General features: G+C 44.8%; 1 protein-coding gene across 4 annotated transcripts in view; it reads right to left on the reverse strand.

Moving 5' to 3' along the window:
* LOC137340975 (aryl hydrocarbon receptor-like) overlaps positions 1-4,566 on the reverse strand; it is a 199,322-nt gene extending 194,756 nt beyond the window's left edge. For all 4 annotated transcript variants that reach the window (XR_010966933.1, XM_068003805.1, XM_068003796.1 and 1 more), the window contains exon 1: positions 3,843-4,566. Coding sequence is in view for 3 of the 4 variants with exons in the window: in XM_068003805.1 (XP_067859906.1) it covers positions 3,843-3,898 (56 nt within the window). In the remaining variant the exon portion in view is untranslated. The remainder of the gene's footprint in view (positions 1-3,842) is intronic.
* Between the last annotated feature and the right edge of the window lie 12,636 nt (positions 4,567-17,202).

A 17,202-nucleotide genomic window follows, 5' to 3' on the forward strand; every position in this document is an offset into this window, starting at 1 on the left:
TTTCCAATTCATTGACTGTAAACTCTGCATCATCTTAAAATCCTCCTGGTGTCCCCTCCCTTTCCACAACCTCCTTCAGCCATTATGTTCCCTCCCACACATCAGTCCTCTGGCCCTGGTCTTCTTGCATCCTCACCCTGTCCCTTCACCCCACCATTGGTAGCAGACTTAGGATTCCTCAGCCCTCTTCTGAACTCCCTCCACCTCTCCATTTCTCCCTCCAACTTTAAAATCCTTCTTACAAAAAAAAAATCTTCTTGACCAGCCCCACCCACCATGGTTCAGCATCCATTCCTTTTATTTCCATCTTGTGCTGTTTTCCTACATTTAAGACACTACGTAAATGCAGGCTGTTGTTGTACAAAACACTTAAAAATGGTTTGAGAGGAGACAAAACAGTTGTTATACAGCCCTATCTTACTGGAGTTATTTTCCTTTAGAAGACACCTAACCACATCAGCAGATGTACTCCCCTGCTAAGCAGAATTCATAGAATACATCTGCAAGATGCCAACTTCTGCAAAATCTGAATGCTTAGAGATCAGTAAAGTTTTTCTATTTTTTTTTAAAATGGGACTTCATCATCATCATCAGCCCTACCTCCAGCCCCCACTTGCAATCTGCATTTCTATGCCTCCTTTAACAACTAGGAAAACAAAACTCCCTAAACAACGGGATCTTGATGTCTCCAGTCAGATTCTATACTATTCAATAACTGGGCAGCAAGGGCTGATTGCCAAAGTGAGACCCATACTACCAGAATCTCCCTCCTTCAACCAAAGTTACTATAGCAAGGTGCCCCATCACAAGTTTTGTTCCAGAAATCTATTTAGCCTACTACAGGTCGCATTCAAACTTCATCAAACAGTAGTTACTAATGGTGAAAATATAGAGGATAGGTTGTGGTCACAAGTAAAAAGAATAAAGTAAGGCCGACTGGATATTTCCAAGTGGAGTATTGCCACATCTTTCAGTTGGCTATGTAACATATTGTACATTTTTGAAAGGTGATGTGACTGAAGGTCCCTTTAAATTATCAGTTAATTTAAACTTTTGCCACAGTTGTTACAGTATACATAAAATTAAGAAAAAAAACTTGGTTTGAGTGTCAAGAGGCACCTACTTCTCAAAACATAATTTTAAAAAGTTGTCACCAAGCAAGTTTCAATTTTCTAGCTCCACTCAACTTAATAAAGTAAACAACATTTTTGGCTAGGAATGAGTCATAGGACTAGAATCTAGAATATTTAAAATTTTGTAAAACAAAAAAACCATACAAAACTGGGGAATAAGTAATCCCTGCATTATTATCTCCAGCCATCCTTCTCTGGCAATCTAGTAAAAACACATGAAAGATACATCTATGGGCTTGACTTTATACACATCCATTCTCAAAGGATGAAAAATGTATGCACATGTGGTAGGATTTTCGATAGTCATGAAAAAAAAAACTTTTTAAAAAAAATTGCATTGTTGCACACTGGAGTGCTTCCAACATCATTATTAGCAACAATAGTACATTCATATGTTAAATTGGGAACCTTATATGGTTTCTCAGTACAGCTGCCAACTTCTGCCCTTTACCATAGGTGGCATTTTTCCAATAAATCAAACTGGACTGACTTAGCAGATATAAAGCATATGGAAGTTTTTTTGCAAGTGTAAAGTGCTGATTGAGAAACCTACACTGAATTACATAAAATCTAAAAACAACTTGCATTTACATAGTGCCTTTAATATAGAAAAATGTCCCACGGTGCTTTAGAGGCGTAATTAGATCAAAATAGATGCTGAGCCAAAGAATGAGATATTTGGAAAGGTGATCAAAAGCTCGGTCAAGGAGGTGGGTTTTAAAAAGTTACACATCACTCAATATTTATAAGGAAAAACAAACATACACAAAGCTCTGAACACTAGATTCTCACTGAAACTACAAAACTGCACTTACATCAGACTTTAAAAGTTACAGCCCCCTATACTTTTGCCTGGAGGTGTAAAGACATCAAGATATTTTTCTTCCCTTTCCCCTTTTTGTCAAGTAGAAGGTGGGAACCCAATTTCAAAATGGGAAGGATATCGACATACATCATGGCCTAACATGTAACGGTAGATTTTGTTTTAAAAGCCAAAACACAGAAAGATTATGCAACTGCATGTTAATTCAGCAGTTTAACAAAAGATATGTCGTGGTTTAGGCAAAATTAATTAAGTGATAACAGTTCCATAATTCAGTTGTCACAGACACTGTTTGTTTCATGTAAACTGCCATTATCTGAGATTTACCCCCATGCATACAATCTCTCACTTTCACCAGTCTTACCAATGAAGATGCAGTGAGACATATGGAGAAGCACGTGCAATGGTGCCAAAGTGGCAAAAATATGATTTTTTTAAAAATTCTAGCCAAAGCACATACTTGGGGAGGCAGGGAAGTGCATTATGAAAAATTGAACCACTCCTGTCTCATCACTTTTGGAGAAATAGTTCTGCTCAGTTACATAAAGAGGATATTGCTGGAAAGTAATTGATAAGCTATGAGCAGAATCATCTAATGACAAGTGTGGTAATCAACAATTTTGATGGAATGCACATCTCCTGTTTCTTTATATACAGCACATTAGGTAAGTAATTAAACGATGGATGAAAATCAAAATTTTAAACAACGTCAACATTGTTGCACATATTGCAGTAGTTCCAGTGAGGTCACCATGAAACTTCCCCTCCCCCACACATAGTACAAAAAGGGGGGGGGGGGGAGATGGTGACGTCATCTCCAAATATAATTTTAAAAATTGCAGGGAGATGACATTACAAACACCTATTCCCTCCTATCCCCCACCACCCCCAAAAAAGAAATTGTATCTGGGTTTGCATAGATAGTGGCAAGGAGTTATAATTTCATTCATTTTCTCTGTTCTACAACATTTTTATAATCCAACTGCACTTGAATGGAGGGGTGAGGAAACAAGACTTAAAAAAAACAAGCACAAATGTTCTGGTTAGGGAAATACTACTATATAAATTTGGTATTTGTTTTTTTAAGTTGTAAATATTTTTGTTTTGAAATGTACTGCACATTACTTAAGGAATATATGACCTTTCACTACTGATAAATACTATTGCTGAATGTCACATCATTTTCTTAACATTTACAAGAAAGCAGAGTTTATATCTTTCTTTTCACAAGGGACACTAAAGTTAGATTATAGTCTAGCAACTGTATTACAGCCACTATAGGTTATTATTTTGGGCATGGTTTGGGATTAGGTTTCAAGAATACATGCCAAGAGTGTTATGTTCACCTCCTGTTATGTACGTGAATTTAGATTTTTTTTAAAAAAAATCTACGGTTTACGGTGAATGGTAGGTTTTGTTTATTGGGTTAAACCGTTGATAGTTCATGTTTTTTTTAAAATCAGGAATTTACCTACATGTTTACAACTGTTCTAGCTACAGTAATAGTAACAAGATCAACAAAAATCTATCCTGAGAATGCTCATTCGGTACTAAACTTAACAAATCACATAGCACAGAATCCCGATATACCTTGAACGACTAAAAAAGTTGTTACTTCTAATCAATACCATTGAAACTGAAAGAGGGACGAGTGAGAGCCATTAGGATCTTCAGAGATCAGAATTGGTAAGTCAACAAAAGCAACTCGCGGTATTGATAGTAAAACAAAAAAGCCTCGAGACAATTCTGAAGCCAACTTTTCACCACATAGCAAAACAGCGTTATAATTTTTTTAATAAGTTCAAAGTCTCCGACAGCAACAAAAGCACTTGGGACAATGTTGCAAAAAAAAGAGCTCCAGTCTACGTTAACTGACACAATCTTACCTTTTCTGAATTGGCTTTCGCCTCTTACGGCTGGCGTAAATACTGCTGGTGTTCATCCCCGTCAAAGGCACGGTAACCTTCTCCCTTAATCACGTTTTAATGTTTCTTTGTGTAAGTGTTTGATAGGAGAATTCAGCGGGTGAAAGCGACACCGTTCGCAGCGAGTACACAAATTTAATTCAATAAGCAACAAAATATAAAGCGTGCTGATCGCTCCGACTCCGCTTCTCCCTCTCGCGTGCTCTCGCTACAAGCCTCTTCTTCCTTATTAGATGGAGACGGACAAGGGAGGGGCGATGCACAAGTCCTTGTGGCCGCTCGATGGAGCGCCAGAGCCGGGCTTCGAACTTACCAGCAGTCGGGGGAGGGAGGGGTCGGGGTCGGACACGGACGGGGAGGGGAGGGGAGGGAGTAAAGCGGACCCGTCAAGTCTGGACTGAAGATCTCCAATAACACTCGCAGCCCGGTGCCTGCAGCTGCTGGAACTTCACTCGCTCTCCGGCTCTCCGTGAATCGAGCTGGCGGCCGTCACCTCCTCTCCATCGGCTCTCCTTTTTATTTGCCCCCCCCCTGATTATAGTTACTCTGGGCTCTGCCTTCACTCAAGGTGCCTTTGCCCGGGTCCGCTCGCCGTGCTGTTTGCAGGACCGTTGCTGCCGAGCTGGGCTTTACCTGCAGTGAGTGACGCGCGGCCCGACCCGACCCGGCTCACACCCGACCCGACCCGGCTCACACCCGACCCGACCCGGCTCACACCCGACCCGGCTCACACCCGGCCCGACCCGACCCGGCTCACACCCGGCCCGGCTCACACCCGGCCCGACCCGGCTCACACCCGGCCCGACTCACACCCGGCCCGACCCGGCTCACACCCGGCCCGACCCGACCCGGCTCACACCCGACCCGACCCACACCCGGCCCGGCTCACACCCGACCCGGCCCGGCCCGGCACACACCCGGCCCGGCTCACACCCGGCCCGGCACACACCCGGCACACACCCGGCCCGGCACACACCCGGCCCGGCACACACCCGGCACACACCCGGCCCGGCCCGGCACACACCCGACCCGGCCCGGCCCGGCACACACCCGACCCGGCCCGGCCCGGCACACACCCGGCCCGGCTCACACCCGGCACACACCCGGCCCGGCACACACCCGGCTCACACCCGGCCCGGCCCGGCACACACCCGACCCGGCCCGGCCCGGCACACACCCGGCCCGGCTCACACCCGGCACACACCCGACCCGGCCCGGCCCGGCACACACCCGGCCCGGCTCACACCCGGCACACACCCGGCCCGGCACACACCCGGCTCACACCCGGCCCGGCCCGGCACACACCCGACCCGGCCCGGCCCGGCACACACCCGGCCCGGCTCACACCCGGCTCACACCCGGCCCGGCCCGGCACACACCCGACCCGGCCCGGCACACACCCGGCTCACACCCGGCCCGACCCGGCTCACACCCGGCCCGACCCGGCTCGGCTCACACCCGGGCCGACCCGGATCAGCCCTAACCGGACCCCGAGCTGCAGCAACACGCCTACGACTGCTCGCTCCCGGCCTCGCCTGGTCTGTGCCGGCCCGGCTCGGTCTGATCTGATCTAATGTGTATGTGGGGACATTGATATAAAATTTACTAATAATGAGGGGATTCCAGGCTTCCTTCTAATGTCATTTCAGCCGCCTGCCGCTACAGCCCGGCGGCGCAATCGGCCCAATGTGCCCTTTGCTCCTCTGAGCACTGACAGCCCTCCCGGGGATGTTGACAAGACCAAATCTGTACGCAAGCGTTAAATGCTGATTGCGAAACAGATTGCAAAAAAAAAATCAAATTTTCGTGCTTTGAAAAACTATAATGAAGCAATAAAAATAGGTACCAACGCTTTACAGTGGTTTCACATTCACTAGGAATAAATACAAAATCAAATGTTGCACCCAAAGTGATATTAAGTATTTTTTCTCTAGACGTTAATACCTTTGTCACCTCCAGACTCGATCACTTTACTGCACTCCTTGCTGGCCAACCATCTTCTACCCCCCCTATAAATTTCAGCTCATCCAAAATTCTGTTGTTTGTGTCCTAAGCTGCAACAAGCGACCCTTATCCATTGTCACTGACTTACATTGGCTCCTGGTCCCTCAATAACTTAAATTTTAAATTCTCATCATTATGTTTAAAACTCTCCACGGAATCACCCTTCCCTATCTCTATCATACAGAGTACTAAAGGAAATGGCCCTGGAAATAATGGATGCATTGGTGATCATGTTCCAAAATTCTATAGACTCTGGAACAGTTCCTACAGATTGGAGGGTGGCAAATGTAACCCCACTATTTAAAAAGGAGGGAGAGAAAAAACAGGGAATTACAGACCAGTTAGCCTAACATCAATAGTGGGGAAAATGCTAGAGTCTATTGTAAAAGATGTGATAACAGAACATTTGGAGGCCATTAACGGGATTGGACAAAGTCAGCATAGGTTTATGAAAGGGAAATCATTTTTAACAAATCTACTGGAGTCTTTTGAGGATGTAAGTAGCAGAATAGATAGGGGAGAACCAGTGGATGTGGTGTATTTGGATTTTCAGAAGGCTTTTGATAAGGTCCCACAAAAGAGGTTCGTGTGCAAAATTAAAGCACATGGGATTGGGGGGAATATACTGGCATGGATTGAGAATTGGTTGACAGACAGGAAACAGAGAGTAGGAATAAACGGGTCTTTTTCCGGGTGGCAGGCAGTGACCAGTGGGGTACCGCAGGGATCAGTGCTTGGGCCTCAGCTATTCACAATATAGATCAATGATTTGGATGAGGGAACTAAATGTAACATTTCCAAGTTTGCAGACGACACAAAGCTGGGGTGGAATGTGAGCTGTGAGGAGGATTTAGACAAGTTGGGTGAGTGGGCAAGAACATGACAGATGCAGTATAACGTGGATAAATGTGAGGTTATTCACTTTGGTTGTAGAAACAGAAAGGCAACAAAGGTTTATTATCTGAATGGTGATAGATTGGGAAAAAGGGAGGTGCAACGAGACCTGGGTGTCCTTGTACACCAGTCGCTGAAAGCGAGCATTCAGGTGCAGCAAGCAGTTAGGAAGGCGAGTGGTATGTTGGCCTTCATTGCAAGAGGATTTGAGTACAGGAGCAGGGATGTCTTACTGCAGTTATACAGGGCCTTGGTGAGACCACATCTGGAGTATTGTGTGCAGTTTTGGTCTCCTTATCTGAGGAAGGATGTCCTTGCCATGGAGGGAGTGCAACAAAGGTTTATCAGACTGATTCCTGGAACAGCAGGACTGACATATGAGGAGAGACTAGGCCTATATTCACTAGAGTTTAGAAGAATGAGAGGTGATCTCATCGAAACATATAAAATTCTAACAGGACTAGACAGACTCGATGCAGGGAAGATGTTCCTGATGGATGGGGAGTCCAGAACCAGGGGTCACAGTCTCAGGATACAGGGTATGCCATTTAGAACAAGATGAGGAGAAATTTCTTCACTCAGAAGGTGATGAACCTGTGGAATTCTCTACCACAGAAGGCAGTGGAGGCCAAGTCATTAGATGTATTCAAGAAGGAGATAGATATGTTTCTTAATGCTAAAGGGATATGGGGAAAAAGCGGGAACAGGGTACTGAGTTAGACGATCAGCCATGATCATTTTGAATGGTGGAGCAGGCCCGAAGGGCCGAATGGCCTACTCTTGCTCCTATTTTCGATGTTTCTATGTAAACCATGCCCCCACCCAAACTCCCGTTCGTGAGTCCAGCCTCTTGTACAAGCCTCTCCTTTGATGAGGGGAGGGATCTGGGGAAGAGAACTTAAGACTGAAGAAAAAAGAAATAGGAAATGAAAGTAAAGGTCAGACCAAGTTAAGGAATAAGGGTAAAGGTCAGGGAACAAATACAGTTAGAGAACACAAATGCAAAATGACTGCTAAAAACATTGGGAGGGGAACAATTACTAAAAACAAATTAAATTGTCTGTACAGCAAAGTGCACAGCATCGGAAACAAAATGGGGGAACTGGAGGCAATAATTCATAGCAAGGAGCCAGATGAGGTAGGGAGAATTGAAACATGGTTACATAAGGAACAGGACTGGCAGTTAAATATTGCAGGATATAATGTATTTAGAAAGGATAGGGAAGGAAGGGGGGTGGGTACATGCACTAATTAGAGACAACATAAAGGCAGTAGAAAAAAGTGATATATGTAACATTAAGATAGCAACAGAATCCATATGGATTGAGACAAAGGATAAGAGGGATCGTTCACATTAATAGGTATATTCTACAGACCACCTAATAATGGAAGGGAAATAGAGGACGAAACATGTAGACAAATCTACGAAATGATTAAAACATCAAATAATAATCTTGGGAGATTTCAACTCCCAAATAAACTGACAAGAAAAGGTAGGGAAAGGAGAAAAGGGAATGGAGTTTTTACAGAGTGTACAGGACTCCTTTCTTACCCAGTATATTAGAAACCCAACAAGAGAGAAACACTGCTGAATCTAGTGATGGGAAAGGAACCAGAACAGGATAAGAGAAGTAAGTATTCGGAAAAATCTAGGCAATAGCGATCATAACTTAATAAGGTTTAAAATAATGATTGAGAAAGACATAAGTAAGACAAAGACCAAAGTAATAGAACGTGAAAAATCAAAATTTTATGGGTATGAGGGTGGAACTAGGGCAGATAAACTGGAAACAATGTTGACATGACAAAATAGAACAGCACTGGATAATATTCAAATTGGTGATTAATAGAGTCAGGAGAAATAGATTCCACTAAAAAACAAGAACAAACTAGCCAATTATGAAACACCATGGGCCCGATATTACCATGGCGGCAAGGGGGGCGGCCACGCGCCCGGTGAAATCAGTCTGCCCCACGCGCGATCGCAGGCTGATTGGATCCACTTACCTCTTGTTCCGGGTTCCCCACTGCTGAGCTGCGCGGCGGGCGGACTGCGCAGGCGCAGTAAGGTCTGTCAGCTGGAGGAGCTCTATTTAAAGGGGCAGTCCTCCACTGACTGATGCTGCAAGAAATAGGAAAAATCACAGCATGGAGCAGCCCAGGGGGAAGGCTGCTCCCAGGTTTAATGATGCCTCACTCCAGGTATCATTGAATGGGGTGAGGAGGAGGGGGAGGACAGAGATCATCCCCCCGGCGGGCGGGAGGAAGCGGCCTGCCTCTGCCACCAAGAAGGCCTGGCTCGAGGTGGCAGAGGAGGTCTCCAGCACCACCAACATATCACGCACCTGCATACAGTGCAGGAGGTGCTGCAATGACCTCAGTAGGTCAGCCAAAGTAAGTACACTCACTCATTCCCCTACACTCCATCTGCCACATCACCGCCCCCACCCCACATCTCCTTCTGCACTGCCAACACTACTCTGTCACACCATCCCTCACACCCACTCAAACCTCATCCTCATCTTACCTGCACTTACTCACCTCGCCAGTACTCAACCCAATCCTCATACAATCTCATGGCTCTATCTCATACTCACCCTCTCATGCATCTCTTTCACAGTCAGCCTCACTCAACCTGCCACTACCTGTGCTGCAGCCACAGGGCATGCATCACATATGTGCAGTAGGCAGCGTAAGGCAAACGTGTTGTGAGCATGAAGGGGATGCACAAGGGTATTTGAGGGTTTGTCATGGTTTTTACTTATATTTAATTTCTGAGCAACTCACATTACATATTATATTGGCACCACTACTGTCACGTCTTTGCGAATCTTGTCTGGTTTGTGCAATAATGCCCTTTCCTGAGGATCACAATGAAGACCCACACTTGATGCCACCCATTGTGTCACTGCAGAGTGGTTGTAGGTGTATTTGCAGGGCTCTTTTGTGCAGACGACTGAGAGACGTCGGCGATGTCCCTGGTGGCACCCTAGAAGGATGCGGAGGAGAAGTTGGTGACTTTGACAGCGACAGGTAAGAAGATGGTGCTTAGGCCAGCCAGGAGCAGCTTGGCATGAAGGAGGCTGCAGATGTCCACGACTACATGTCGAGTGACTCTGAGCCTCCGTGTGCACTGCTGCTCACAGAGGTCCAGGAAGCTGAGCCTCAGTCTGTGGACCCTGTGGCGAGGGTAGTGCCCTCTGCGACGCATCTCTCTCTGTGGTTGCCCTCCCTCCTGCTGTGTAGGTGGATGTGTCATAGCACTGTGTTGTGGAGCTCCACGTGTCAGAGGTAGATGGCGAGGCTGGTGATGCTGTTCGCCCTCCGAGGAGGTCATGACTGCAGCTACGGCGGCCCCCAGCCTGATGATGTACATCTGAGGGGGTCCACAAGGTAGGTACATGTGTCTGGACACCGGGGTAAGTGTGCAAGTTGGTGAATTTTGTTGTTAGGAGGAGGGTGGTGGAGGCCAAACTTTGTCCAAAGTGACAGAGTGGCCTCCTGCAATGAGTGAGGGTCTCCCCCCGCCCCCCCCCCCCCCACCTATCAAATGGACCTTTGCAGCTGCAGAGGGTGATGGCTGCAACACGTCCATTTGAACTGGGAGTGTTTCCCCCAGTACGGGAAACAGTCCCAGTTGTTTGTAAAATCCCACCCCTCCTGAAATATCACATTAATCAGGTCTGTAAACGACCTGAAATACCAAAATAAATACCTTAAGTTGCACCCCGCCGGCTTTAATTGCCGGCGGGAGTCCCACATGCGGGGGCTGTGCGCGCATGTCAGCACGTCAGTGGGGAACCCGGAAATGGGGCGAGTTGGAGCCGGGCTCCCGCCCCGGGAATCCCAGATTTTCATAGTCCCCCCCCTGCCAGGAACGCACCCGATCACGGGTGCTAAAATAGAGCCCCATGTATGAATAAACAGATAAGGGTAAAATTGAAACTAAAGAAAAAAGCATACTCTAAGTACATAGACTGTCACTTTTACAGGGACCTACTGAGTGGCTGAAGTGCCTGCCTGTTTCAGGTGGTCGGCCCCTTCTAATATCTGTGTCCTATGATGTACATAGGATTCTGATTGAAATTTTAGGACAGAACTGGTTGCGGTGCGTGTGCCCTGTGTTCTTCGACCAGTTTCACTGATGATAGAGCTGAACAGCTGAACTAAGTTTGTTCTTCCCAGTCCCATAAAAATAATCGGGTTCACTGCCACCCTAAGCTCCCCCACCTCTGAGATCACAATCCTACCCCCTCCACATTCGACTTACATGGTTACCAGCCAGGGGGCTCCGGGCCACCTGATATTGCACCGGTTTGAATCCAACGAGCTGCATCGGCATGTCCATTTGGGGCGGGCAGCTTGCCAGTTCTATTTAAATGGGACCCAAGCCTCAAAATAACTCTGATCTCTTTGCTGCCAGAACAGGAGGGTTGCCTACGTGCTCTGCCAGTCGGCTGCCCAAAATTAAAAGCCACTTGTTTTGAGGCTGATAATCCATTTCTGTTACTCTGCCAGGGCTAACGATGCTCTTTTGATGCAATAAGCACCTGTAGTGCTATGACAAACTTCTTTCTATAATACAAAGTGGGCATATTTTTGTGACACTGCAGGCAATCAGTGGATGGTAAACAAAGAAATAGAACAGCAGTGGGAAACATTTAAAACAGTGATCAATAGAGTCCAGGAGAAATATATCCCACTAAAAAGCAAGAACAAACTAGCCAGTAATGGTACACCATAGATGAATAAAGAAATAAGGGCAAAATTGAAATTAAAGAAAAAGGCATACTCTAAGTACGTGGACCACAAAGGAGAGGATGATAAAAGGGAATATGAAGAGGTTAGGAAAGAAGTCAGAAAAACAATTAGGAAAGCAAAGAGGAACTACGAGATTAAATTATCAAGGAATATAAAAAGAAATCGTAAAGTATTCTACAGATACATAAATAACAAAATAAAAATCAGAATAGGGATAGGGCCACTAAGGGATGCACGAGGTAAACACACAGCAACAACAGCTAAATGGGAGAAATATCGAGTAGTTAATTTGCCTCTGTATTTGCATGGGAGACTAACAAGGTGGGCAGGACATTAGAAGAAGAGGTTGAAAAAGATTTAAAATATTTAAGATAGAAAGGAGGGAGATAATTGATAAACTAATCAAACTATGGGAGGACAAGACCCCTGGTCTGGATGGATTGCATCAGCGGACATTAAAGGAAGTTAGGGAAGAGACAGCATAGGCACTATTACATATATATAAAAATTCATTAGAAAAGGGAATAGTGCCAGAGGACTGGTGGACAGCTAATGTTATTTCTCTCTTTAAAATGGGAGATGGAACAAGTCCAGGGAAGTATAGACCAGTTAGCTTAATGTCGGTTTTTAGGAAAGACAATGGAATCTTTACTCAAAGATGTATTAGAAAGTCATCAAGAGAACGAAAATATAATAAAGAATAGTCAGCATGGATTTCAGAAGGGAAAGTCATGCTGACCAACCTTATTAGATTCTTTGAAGAAGTAACAGAAAGAGTAGACAAGGGTAATGCAGTAGATGTAATATATTTGGATTTTCAAAAGGCCTTCGGTACCACATTGTAGACTCATGGCGAAGGTCAGAGCATGTGGAGTGAGGGGACAGGTAGCAGAATGGATAGAAAGTTGGCTACAAAACAGTAGGGGTTATGGGTAGCTGCTCAGATTGGCAAAAGGTAGGAAGTGGTGTACTCCAGGGTTCAATGCTGGGATCATTGTTCACAATTTACATTAACAATTTGGATTCGGGAATTGGACGTACAATTTCAAAATTTGGGAATGACACCAATTGGGGGATATAATTAATATAAAGGACGAATGCCTCAAAATGCAAGAGGACATTAATAAACTTGCAGAATGGGCATGTAATTGGCAAATGAATTTCAATATAGGTAAGTGTGAGGTGGTGCATTTTGGTAGGAAGAATAAGGAGGGCACCTACTGCTTGGTCAATAAGAGTCTAAACGGGATAAAGGAGCAAAGGGATCAAGAGGAACAGATACACAAATCACTAACAGCAGTGGTGCAGGTTAATAAGACCCTGGAAAAGGCAAATCAAGCACTAGGGTTCATTTCTAGAGGGATAGAGTTGAAAAGCAAAGAAGTTATGTTAAACTTGTACAGAACCTTGGTTAGACCACACTTGAAGTATTGTGCACAGTTCTGGTCTCCATATTATAGAAAGGATGTAGAGTCATTGGAGAATGTTGAACAAAGATTCACAAGGATGATACCAGAACTTAGAGGATATCCTTATCAGGGAAGGCTGAACAGGTTGGGGCTCTTTTCTCTAGATAAGAGAAGGCTGAGGGGTGACCTGATAGAGGTCTTTATGATAATGATAGGGTTTCATAGGGTAGACTTAGAGAAATTGTTTCCACTTGTGGGGGAGTCCAAAACTAGAGGTCATAAATATAAAATAGTCACTAATAAATCCAATAGGGAATTCAGGAGAAACTTCTTTATCCAAAGAGTGGTAAGAATGTGGAACGTGCTACCATAAGGTGCAGTTGAGGCATTTAGCATAATTTAAGGGGAAGCTAGATAAACACATGGGGGAGAAAGGAATAGAAGGGGATCCTGATTGGGTTAGATGAAGTAGGGTGGGAAGAGGCTCTTGTGAAGCATAAGTACTAACATAGACCAGTTAGGCTGAATGGTCTGTTTCTATGGTGTAATTTCGATGTAACTTTGCCTCACCATTTGCGGCCATACCTTCAGTCGCCTAGGTCCCACTTTCCACCTCCCTCCCCCTCAAGAACCTCCCTAAAACCCTGCTCTTTAATAAAGCTTTTGTTCACCCCTCCTAATCTATCTCTCTTTGGCTAAACATGCCCCCCCTTCCCATTTTTCATATGCCTTGGGATGTCTTCTACGCTAAAGGTGCTAAATAAATACAATTTATTGCTGTTATAAACACTCATGTAACTCCTTCTACTTCAAATTACATGTGAACTCCGTTCATGTGCAATCCATTCTAACCCCTCTTCATCTCCTCCTCCTCTAGATATCATGAAGCAAAAAAAAGCAAAGAGGGAGCATGATCTGCCAGGCACCACTGCTTGAAGCCCAACCAGCACAGCAGTACACACACTGTCATTTACTCTCTCTCTACCAAGCACTAGCTCAGAGACAGCGCCCAGGAGACAACAGTGAAAGAACAAACTTGCATATACAGAGCAGCTTTCTCAACCTCAAAATGTCCCAAAGGATTTCACAGCCAATTAAGTACCTTTGAAGTCTAGTCATTGTTGTAATGTCAGGAAATGGAATTCGAAAAGGTTAGGAAAGAAATTACAAAAGCTATTAGGAAGGCAAAGAGAAACTATGAAATTAAATTATCAAGGAATACAAAAAGAAATAGTAAAGTATTCTACAGACACATAAATAACAAAAGAAAAATCAGGACAGGGATAGAGCCACTAAGGGATACACAATAAACTCACAGGTAATGCCAGTGAAATGGCACAAATATTAAACAATTACTTTGCCTCAGTATTTACCAGAGACACCAACATGGTGGGCATGACATTAGAAGAAGAAATCAAAAAGAAATAAAGACATTTAAGATAGGAAGGGGGAGGGGGAGATAATTGATAAACTTATCAAACCTCGAGAGGATGGATTGCATTTGTACACATTAAAAGACATTAGGGAAGAGATAGCAGAGGCACCATTACATATATATAAAAATTAATTAGAAAAGGAAATAGTGCCAGAGGACTGGTGGACGGCTAATCTGATTCCTATATTTAAAAAGGGAGATCGAACCAGTCCAGGGGACTATAGACCAATTAGCTTAACGTTGGTGATAGGAAAGATAATGGAATCCTTACTCAAAGATGTAATAAAAAACATCTAGAAACTGAAAATATAATAAAGAATAGTCAGCACGGATTACAAAAGGGAAGGTCATGCTTGAACAACTTTATTGAATTCTTTGAAGAAATAACAGAAAGAGTAGACAAGAGTAATGTAGATGTAACATATTTGGATCTTCAAAAGGCCTTCGATACGGTACTCATGAAGAGGGGTTAGAATGGGTTGCACATGAACGGAGTTCACATGTAATTTGAAGTAGAAGGAGTTACATGAGTGTTTATAACAACAACAACTTGTATTTATCTAACACCTTTAGCGTAGAAGACATCCCAAGGCATATGGAAAAATGGGAAGAGGGGGGCATGTTTAGCCAAAGAGAGATAGATTAGGAGGAGTGAACAAAAGCTTTATTAAACAGCTGGGTTTTATGGAGGTTCTTAAAGGTGAGGGAGGTGGAGAGTGGGACCTAGGTGACTGAAGGTATGGCCACAAATGGTGAGGCAAAGTTACATCGAGTTACATTGAAATTACACCATAGAAAAAGTCCATTCGGCCCAACTGGTCTATGTTGGCGTTTTTGCGTCATACAAGCCTCTTCCCTCCCTCCTTCATCTAATACTATCAGCATACCCTTCTATTCCTCCCCCCCCCCCCCACCATGTGTTTATCTAGCTTCCCCTTAAATACAATTATGCTATATACCTCAACTACTCCTTATGGTAGCACTTTCCACATTCTTTCCACATTCCACTCTTTGGGTAAAGAAGTTTCTCCTGAATTCCCTATTGGATTTATTAGCGACTATTTTATATTTATGACCTCTAGTTTTGGACTCCCCCACAAGTGGAAACATTTTCTCTGTGTCTGCCCTATCAAACTCTATCATTATCTTAAAGACCTCTATCAGGTCACCCCTCAGCCTTCTCTTTTCCAGAGAAAAGAGCCCCGGCTTGTTCAGCCTTTCCTGATAAGGATATACTCTGAGTTCTGGTATCATCCTTGTGAATCTTTTTTCAACATTCTCCAATGCCTCTACATCCTTTCTATAATATGGAGACCAGAACTGTGCACAATACTTCAAGTGTGGTCTAACCAAGGTTCTGTACAAGTTTAACATAACTTCTTTGCTTTTCAACTCTATCCCTCTAGAAATGAACCCTAGTGCTTGACTTGCCTTTTCTGGGGCCTTATTAACCTGCGTCGCTACTTTTAGTGATTTGTCCATCTGTACCCTTGGATCCCTTTGCTCCTCTACCCCATTTAGACTCTTATTATCCAAGCAGTATGTGCCCTTCTTATTCTTCCCACCAAAATGCACCACCTCACACTTACCTATATTGAAATTCATTTGCCAATTACATGCCCATTCTGCAAGTTTATTAATGTCCTCTTGCTTTTTGAGGCATTCGTCCTTTATATTAATTATATCCCCCAATTGGTGTCGTCCCCAAATTTTGAAATTGTACGTCCGATTCCCAAATCCAAATTGTTAATGTAAATTTTTATTTTTTTATTTTTTTTTATTCGTTCATGGGATGTGGGCTTCGCTGGCAAGGCCGGCATTTATTGCCCATCCCTAATTGCCCTCGAGAAGGTGGTGGTGAGCCGCCTTCTTGAACCGCTGCAGTCCGTGTGGTGACGGTTCTCCCACAGTGCTGTTAGGAAGGGAGTTCCAGGATTTTGACCCAGCGACAATGAAGGAACGGCGATATATTTCCAAGTCGGGATGGTGTGTGACTTGGAGGGGAACGTGCAGGTGGTGTTGTTCCCATGCGCCTGCTGCCCTTGTCCTTCTAGGTGGTAGAGGTCGCGGGTTTGGGAGGTGCTGTCGAAGAAGCCTTGGCGAGTTGCTGCAGTGCATCCTGTGGATGGTGCACACTGCAGCCACAGTGCGCCGGTGGTGAAGGGAGTGAATGTTTAGGGTGGTGGATGGGGTGCCAATCAAGCAGGCTGCTTTATCTTGGATGGTGTCGAGCTTCTTGAGTGTTGTTGGAGCTGCACTCATCCAGGCAAGTGGAGAGTATTCCATCACACTCCTGACTTGTGCCTTGTAGATGGTGGAAAGGCTTTGGGGAGTCAGGAGGTGAGTCACTCGCCGCAGAATACCCAGCCTCTGACCTGCTCTCGTAGCCACAGTATTTATATGGCTGGTCCAGTTAAGTTTCTGGTCAATGGTGACCCCCAGGATGTTGATGGTGGGGGATTCGGCGATGGTAATGCCGTTGAATGTCAAGGGGAGGTGGTTAGACTCTCTCTTGTTGGAGATGGTCATTGCCTGGCACTTATCTGGCGCGAATGTTACTTGCCACTTATGAGCCCAAGCCTGGATGTCGTCCAGGTCTTGCTGCATGCGGGCTCGGACTGCTTCATTATCTGAGGGGTTGCGAATGGAACTGAACACTGTGCAGTCATCAGCGAACATCCCCATTTCTGACCTTATGATGGAGGGAAGGTCATTGATGAAGCAGCTGAAGATGGTTGGGCCTAGGACACTGCCCTGAGGAACTCCTGCAGCAATGCCCTGGGGCTGAGATGCTTGGCCTCCAACAACCACTACCATC

This window comes from Heptranchias perlo, chromosome 2, assembly GCF_035084215.1.
Source record: "Heptranchias perlo isolate sHepPer1 chromosome 2, sHepPer1.hap1, whole genome shotgun sequence".
In the NCBI taxonomy this organism is placed as follows: Eukaryota; Metazoa; Chordata; class Chondrichthyes; order Hexanchiformes; family Hexanchidae; genus Heptranchias; species Heptranchias perlo.